The sequence below is a fragment of the Panthera uncia genome (assembly GCF_023721935.1).
Source record: "Panthera uncia isolate 11264 chromosome B2 unlocalized genomic scaffold, Puncia_PCG_1.0 HiC_scaffold_24, whole genome shotgun sequence".
NCBI classification, from domain to species: domain Eukaryota; kingdom Metazoa; phylum Chordata; class Mammalia; order Carnivora; family Felidae; genus Panthera; species Panthera uncia.
The window spans coordinates 3,468,590-3,476,368 of record NW_026057580.1 but is presented as its reverse complement, the minus strand read 5'-3'; the positions used below and the strand labels follow the sequence as shown (position 1 = coordinate 3,476,368).

At 56.6% G+C, this 7,779-nt stretch overlaps 1 protein-coding gene across 1 annotated transcript; it reads right to left on the bottom strand.

Moving 5' to 3' along the window:
• Positions 1-1,086: 1,086 nt before the first annotated feature.
• KCNK16 (potassium two pore domain channel subfamily K member 16) lies at positions 1,087-7,344 on the bottom strand. Its single transcript, XM_049652741.1, has 5 exons — positions 7,132-7,344; positions 3,973-4,087; positions 2,981-3,147; positions 1,966-2,131; positions 1,087-1,691 (listed from the first exon to the last, which is right to left on the bottom strand). The coding sequence occupies exons 1-5, from the start codon at positions 7,342-7,344 to the stop codon at positions 1,468-1,470; spliced, it is 885 nt and encodes a 294-aa protein (XP_049508698.1). The 3' UTR covers positions 1,087-1,467.
• Positions 7,345-7,779: the final 435 nt, after the last annotated feature.

The window sequence follows — 7,779 nt, the reverse complement described above, 5'->3', positions numbered from 1 at the left end:
AGTAGAAGCCAAGTTTATTGTCTTAGGGCCCCAGCCTAAGCTCTTGGACCCTGGGACCCTTGCCTCCTGTCAAGTCCTTCCTGGATCTCTTGCAACACCACCCTTTCTTTTCCCAAAGATGAGGGACCCCAGCTGATCACCACTTGTCTATGAACTTGGGAAGCGAGAGGATTCTTGACCAGTGGGCTTGTCCATTTCCTGCTTCTGAAGAAGCCCGGTGACTTCCTTCCTGGAGGAGGAAGGGTCCAGGGCATATAAGGAGTCCCTCAGGGGTCTTCAGTTTCCCAGACCTCTTCTCCATATGAGGAAGTCCTGGGTGTAACCTGGGTCTCTCTTGATGCTGTAGATCCTTCCCTATGTGTCCCATCTGGAGCCTTCTCTGCTTCACAGCCTTGCCTCAGTTGAGTCCGGAGCCACCCAGCCACTTACCGGCCTGCCTTGATGGCAGAGGTAGGGGCAGAGCTTTGAAGTCCTTGATGAAGTTGGGCTGTGGATGGACTGGTCTAAATCTCTCCTCTCCTTCTGGCCAGAGACGTCATAGTCTGGCAGGAGAAGGGCCGGGGTTGCAGAGAATGTTCCTAAAGGAGGCCAGGCCTCCACGGAGCTCGTCTCTGGGTGTGTTTGGAAAGGCTCTTAAGACAGGCACCCAGAGGGGGTGATGAGGTCAAGGGGTGCCCTGGGGAGTCAGGGGAGGCCACACTCAGGAAGGTATGGGATACACAAGAGCTCCTAAGCCTTGTTCACTGACAGTTCTAGACCTCTAGGCAAGGGGAACTGGCAGGCTTTGAGAGGCAGCTGCCAGATTCCTGAGGGTAGATATCCTGTTTGCATGAAGATGCTCCAAAAGTCCCTCCCCAGCCCTCCTCTCTCCTTGACCCTCCCCACCAGCCACCCCTATGGGCTCTTGTCAGGCCTGCTCTGCCCCATTGTAGCATTTTGGGCACTGGGTAGGGGCCTCTCTGCTTATTTAGTGCTTCTAGTGGACTAAACGCACATGGAGAACAGGATCTTTCACTGTGTGTCCCCAGAGCCTGGCCCTCTGCCTGACACACAGTGGGGGCCTGACAAATGCCCCTCGTGCACATATCAAATGAGGTAAAAATAAAGTCAACCTATGTTTACTGTACTGCATAAAGTCTCCTGGGTTGGGGGGAATGCGGGGAGGCCATGATGGAGATTTGGCTACGGTGATCCATGTCTGGATTCAACTTTTCCAGGTCACATTTGGGGGAGGGGCTTTGGGACAACAGCGTGCATCTCACTCCACACATGTCTCTCATCCTGTCCTACATCTCCTTTCAGTTACTTGCTTGAACATTCCTGTCTCCTTTACTCTCTGGAGAGATCCTGAGATCAACCCTGGCTGGGAAGGGGAGGGGGAGGATCTTGAACAGGAAGTCTAGAAGGCATATAGAAGTCTAGAAGGGGTAGGGGAAGCAGGAGGGGCTCCTGGGGTTGCTGGAGGCCTCATGCAGAGATAGGGGTCTTCTGAGGCCTGGGGACCCCTTCCATCTCGGGGGCTCCCCCTTCCTTGAGGCCAAGTCCCCTGCTGAGTAGCCAGAGCTGGGAGCACCTGTGCAGAAGCAGAGGACCCAGTGGGAGGACCAGAGCCAGCCAGGCCAGGCCCAGGAGGATCCAGATGGCTGCCAGGCTCCGGTACACCGAGATGTAATGCTTGCTGGGGTCTGTACCTGGCAGGGAAGGGACATGATAAATGCCTGGGATCTGAGGGCACAGCCACACCCCCTCCCAGGTTTCATAGGGGTCTTCACCAGCCTCCCCATAACAAGGATCTGCAGTGGAGGGAAAGGGTGATGGGTCCCAGGCCACAGACGTCTAAGGATGTTGTGAGAATCCTCAGAAGCCTTACAAATTATTTGTCTCCCCCAAACAACCAGGGACTATTTCCCCATTCCCTAACCCTCATGGCCCCCACTCGGAGAAGTGTGACTGCCTTGTTCTCACCGACAACATAGTCCCCGAAGCCAATGGTGCTGAGAGTGATGAAGGCAAAGTAGAAGCCTTCACCGAAGCTCCAGCCCTCCACGTGGCTGAAGACCATTGGCGGGAAGATGAGAATGACCAGCGTCCCCAGGGTCAGGAACAGAGCCAGGCCCAGGATCTGCAGCAGCTGGGAGTGAGAGAGTCTGTCTCTGAGTCCACTTGGAAGGCCCCAGGATTGGGCAGGGGGAGTGCGCAAATCTGGGAGTGCAGCTGGGCCGTAGCTATGTCCCTTCCTTGCCCTGCACACCTTTGGGGTGGTGTTTGTATTCTGTGTGTGTGCTTTTGCCCAGGCCAGGGGAATATCTAGTCAGAGGGATTTCATTAGTGGGTCAGTTTGGAATTTGGAGACTCCTTTGGGTCTGAGGATCACGCTTGGATAGACCTGTCAGAGACTCAGAGCTGGGACAGAGGACAGCCACTGAACTGCCCCAGATTCTTCTGCACCCCAGCCCTCCTTAGTGTGCTGGCTTTGCAAAGGGCTAGCCAAGCGGGTGGGCGATGGGGGTGTGCTGGGTGGCCCAAAGTTTACTTTCAACCGCAGGAAGGGGTGCTGGAGTTCTGTGATGGCCACAGAGATGTGCTGTCCAGATTCCCTTTCAAAGGAGACCTTGTTGATCAGCAGTCAGCCAGCGGCCTCTGGCTCCCGGCTCCTTTGAGGCGTATGTCAGCTACAGAGAACCGCCGGGCCCACGGGCACACCCTTCCCAAGAAGGCCACCCTGTGTCTGATTGAGGCCAGGGTATATAGCCGGCTGATTCAGCACCCTGTGGGACAACTCCCATGGCCACACACGCGGGAGAGCTCCTCGAGGGGCTGGCCAAGTCTTTGTCCAGCCTGATCACAATTCAACTTCTCCCTCTGCCCCGCCCTTTCTTCCATGAGTTTCTACCCCTAAGACCCTGCCTGCCAAGCCGCGTCTCAGTATCAGTTTCTGTTTTCACCCCACCACAGGGCCATAATGAAGAGGGGGCCCTACCTGGGAGCGCCTGGGCTGCTCCTCCCACCTCTCGAGGGCGGCCAGGTGGGCGTGCAGGCCTGCACCCAGGTGGTTGAGGAAGACCACGTTGAGCGGGATGCCCACCAGGGCATAGAAGACACAGAAGACCTGGCCTGCCTCCGTGCTGGGCGCCAGGTTGCCGTATCCTGCGGGGGGAGGGGAGGAGTGTGCAAATATGGGAAAGAGAGAGTTCAGAGCTGCCTCCCCCACAGACTCTAGGTAGTCATCTTCCATCACCTCCTGGAGGAGAGGAGAAGCTCCTCTCTTCCCAAGAACATTCTCCCCAGCCCCTGCTAGAATGATCTCTATTTGTAAGAATCCTGCTTGTCTTTGAAAGGCCCATCTCCAATGGCACTGCCTCTAGGAAGCCCTCCTGACTGCCACCCTCCTCCTGCCTAAGTGGAGTGATTCCTCATAGTGCTTTGTGTCATTCCTGTCTAGTTTTTCCCTGGGGGAGGTGAGGGAACACAGCAGATGCTATTGGTGTGCTGTCCCCTCAGAACAGCTGGGGCATCACCTGCAGCCTGGGGGACAGTTCCTGTCCACCCAGATGGCTCTCTACTCCAAGTCCCTGCATCTCTCTGTACCTGAGAACGTGCGTAGTCTATGGGCAGGTTCAAAATACTAGAGTTAACACATCCGGGGTCAGTTCTCAACCATCGAGGGCAGGAGTTGGTAGATAAATAGCCTCATTTCCTCCCCCCTCACAGGCAATGTTCGGAGGCTGGGCTCTGCCTGTGCTCTCAGAGGGCCCCCGTGGGAGCGAGGCCAGTTGTCCTAACTGGGACCCTGTTCACCCATGCAAACGTTGCTGCCCTTTCTCCTCTATTGCTTTACCTCCCCACTTCTCTACTTGTGCTTCCTGGAATCATCTCCTAAATAAACCACAGTCCTGGTCTCAGCATCTGGTCTCAGCAATTGCAACCAAAACAGGGACTTTGGGGAAGCCCTTCCCCACCCAGACACTTTACCTATGGTGGTGACAACTGTGCCTGCAAAGAAGAAACTGCTGCCGAAGTCCCAGTTGCTGGGGTTGGTGGAGTTGCCTTTGGGGTTCACACCCTTCACCCAGGCTTCCATGATCACCTGTTGGGGGGGGGTGGTGTGGGGTGGGAGAAAGAGGCAGCTGATGGCCCCTGCTGGTGGCCAAGCTCTCTGCTGTCATCTCACTTAATGATATTCTTAGATGGTCTTGTTTCCATTTTGTGGAAATGTAGGCTCTGTCCAAGTAGCTAAATGCCTTGCCCAAGTCCACTGCTTGTTCCACGGACCAGGGCTGACTGAGGTGTGGGCTGTAAACATAGGCTGGTGGAGGGGAACGGGTGTAAGGAGGCAGAGGAGGGTGCTTAATGAGTGGTCCAGGTGGGAGGTGCTGTCTGTGGCCAAGAGGGTGAGATGTAGATGTGTTGTGAGGACAATAGGAAGATTCCAGGTCGGATGTTCCCGGAAGAGCTTACTGGGGAACGTAGATTTGGGGGGCCACAGGGAAGCCATGGGGCTGCCCTCCCGCAGGGCTGATGGTGGGGACAGAGAACCCCGTTCTGGGTATTCCCGGGGAGCGGGCAGCCTTGCTCTTTGCTGCCCCCTCATGAGGCCCAGCCCATGCCTACAAGAGAAATTCCATCAGACACCAGGGCAAAGGCCGTGTATGTAGTGGTGTTTCTGTGTGGTGTGCTGTACGCATGCATGTGCATGTGTGTTGAGTGTGTGTTTACGGAATCTGAACCCTGGAAGGCTCAAGCGTAAGCCCCTCTGTCCCGAGGCCCAGCCCTCTTGGAGATGGTTAGTGATCCCTCCCCAGTTCCCTCCCCTGTGACCATGCCTTGTCCCAGGCAGCAGCACAGTCTTGCCACTTGATAGAGCCCCCAAAGCTAGAAGAGGGCAGTGGGGGAGGGGGCCACTCCGGCCTCCAGTTCCTGTGGGAACCTTTTCCCCACTGGCTGGGTGTGTGTGCTCCTGGCCAGGGTGGGGGTGGCCCTGGTAGGCTGGGCCAGCCTGGGAGTCCTGACACAGGCTGTCTGCTTTTCTTCACTTTGGCAGAACTGGTCTCTTCACATGGGGACTTTGGTCTCCCTCCCATTCCCACACACCCAGAGAGGCCAGGATGGAACATTCCGGAACACGCTCACTCCCTGGAGACCCTCACCCTTGGGAGCAGCTCTTGCTCTAGGCCCAGCTGTCTCCCACAGCCAACCTGAAGCACTCCATCCTGCTGAGGAGGGGCCTTGATTCAGCGAGGGTACTGAATGTGGGGCCCCCAGTGCGACCCTCCATTTTTCTGTAAGAATCCACACATGTAGAAAAAGCCAGACACGAATCCTGTGAACCGGGGCAAGGCCTTTTTCCTGTGGAGGCGTCTCTAACACTGCTTCTGTACTGTTAATGGCTTTTTCCTCTTGTGAATTTTACCAGTAATGTGTGCTCTTCTGGAATCCTATTCCTGTCAGCCAGGCATCCCCTGGCAAGTGAGGGTCCCTCCCAAGGAGACTGAGGACGGAGGTGTCTTGGCTCCCCTGAGGAGGCCAGGGCCAGGGTGTTGTTATTCAGTGGCTGGGGCTGCAGTCAAGCCTATTTTTTAGGCTTGTTTTTTAGCTCTGTTTACAGAGCTAGTTAGATCCCAGCCACCAATCCTTCCCACACCCTCAGGCTCCTGGGTTTTGCGTCTAGTCCTAGGCTGAGGGAGGAGGAGGTGCCATGGGCTCCAGGGCCCGCGAGGGTCTTGGGAGGCGCCAGAGCCCTTCTCAGTCTTAATAGGGGTGCTATGGTGCCAGCCCTGTACTGCTGGAGAGCAAGGAGGCCTCGTTTCCTGGAAGAAAGGGCCTGGACTGGTCTCTCACATCTCTGGAAAGTTCTCTCTGTCCACCCCACCCAACTATCATCTTCTAGGTCAGCTGTTCTCCATCTTGAGGGCATGGGCATGGCCTGGAGGGCTTGTTAACAATAGGCTGCTGGTCCTGACCCCAGAGCTCCTGATTTGGAGCGCCTGGGGTGGGGTGCGATGTCGGCATTTCTAAAGGACTCCCTGGTGATGCTGATGCAGCTGGTCCAGGGGCTGCACTTTGAGGACTGCTGCTCTAGGCTGTATCCTGCCCACCCCAAGGCCTTACACTTATGCTAATTCGTATGGTGAAGAGCAGCCAGCTGAGGGGTGAGTTCTGTCCCCAGTACTTAAGCCTGCAGTCTTGCCCACACTCCCCCTCTCTGTGGCCCGGTTTCCACCTACCAACTGGAGACAGTGATAGCCATAGGTCATTATGAGGAAACACGTATAAAATTCTTGGCTCCAGAGGATGGATCATGACCGGTCTAACCCCAGCATGATGACCCTGTTCCCCACTGTCTTAGGCACCGTGTAAATGCTCTCACTAAGTGACAATTATCACTCTGATGACTCTGCACTTGGCTTGTTCCTTTGTGGTGGCTGTTGTCTTTCACTGGGCCCCCTGGTCTCCAAGGCCGGATTTGCCATGCTTCTTGGAGAGAGGGTGCTGGGGCTCCAGAGTCTGTGCAGAGAAGTAGGAGGGGCCCAGACATAGGGGGACATGCTCTGCCCCAGAGAGAGCCCCCTGTGGACGCCTTGCTGGTGTAGCCATCATCCTGCTCATCCTGCTCACTGGGCCGGGGAAGACCAGCATGGCAGCTGCTCCTGACCGTAATTTGTGTGTCCCACCCACAGCCCTCGAGTGTGGTCAGCAGAGGGAAGTGAGGGGGGTGAGGACAGAAGGATTAGCAGCCCCGGGGTTGGGGTAGGGGAAGTATGGCGCATGGGAGAAGGAAATTTGCACAGCGTTGCTAACACTGACACACAGTTCACATTTATGCAGCAAGTGGCTGCTTAAAAAGTGCTTTTGATCCACTGTAAATGTCTGCAGCACTTCTGAGATCATTCGGCTCACCTTTTAGATGAGGAAATTTGGGATCAGTGAGTTTGAGTGACCCGCTCAGTGTCATACAGCAATCTGGTTCTAGACCTGGGGCCAGAAACCAGCCCTAGGTCTCCCTAGGTCTCTGTTCCTGCTCTACACTGCTTCCAAACAAGCATTAACCACCCCTCCCCGGACTGATCGCCCTGGATCTGCCACGAGAACCCCCACTCTGCCCACCATCCCACACCAGCACCTCCCTCTCACCTGCACAAACTGCTCCAGGGCCCGCTGGTCCAGGCACGTGTAGTTCTCCAGGAAGCGCAGCTTCTCAAACTGGAACTGGTCCCTGGACTGAGCCTCCGCCTGCTTCTCCAGCAGCTGGAAGACAGTGGCACCAAGCAGCAGGTAGCAGACGTAGGCCAGCAGCAGGGGCAGCACCCGGCCACCCCAGCAGCTGCAGAGCCTGGCTTGGGGCATGGTGTGGCCGGGAATCTGCCGGGGCTACGGGGCTGCCTCTGGGAGGAGAGGGGGGAAGCGCCCGGGGACCCGTGCCCAGCCTCCTGCCTGCCTCGCCCTCCTCGTCCTCCTCAGCACAGGTGTCTGGAGGCCGGGGAGTCTGTTTGAACAGTGCGGCTCAGCGTGGCTGCACTAAGTGCCTCCAACGCAAACAGGCCAGCCACCCCCCACCAGCCTTTTGGACCCTGGAGAGCACTGGTCAGTGGCATGGACCCCTCAAAGAGACCTACCGGGTCCTCCTGCGGTCGTCTTGTCTTACCCTCTGCCTACAAGTTGGATGGGTGTTTCTGGACCAAATCAGATGCTTTCCCCTTCATTCTGCCCAGGCCTGAGTGGGTGCCCTCCACAGCCCCAGCTTTTCACCCGTGATGGATGGCTTTGGGTCCCCACGCTGGG

Coding starts and splice junctions, on each gene's coding strand:
- KCNK16 (XM_049652741.1), bottom strand. CDS start 7,344: ATGCCCCAAGCCAGGCTCTGCAGCTGCTGGGGTGGCCGGGTGCTGCCC. Junction 4,088..7,131: donor CCCTGGAGCAGTTTGTGCAG/GTGAGAGGGAGG, acceptor CCCCCCCAACAG/GTGATCATGGAAGCCTGGGT. Junction 3,148..3,972: donor CACAGTTGTCACCACCATAG/GTAAAGTGTCTG, acceptor CTCCCCCCGCAG/GATACGGCAACCTGGCGCCC.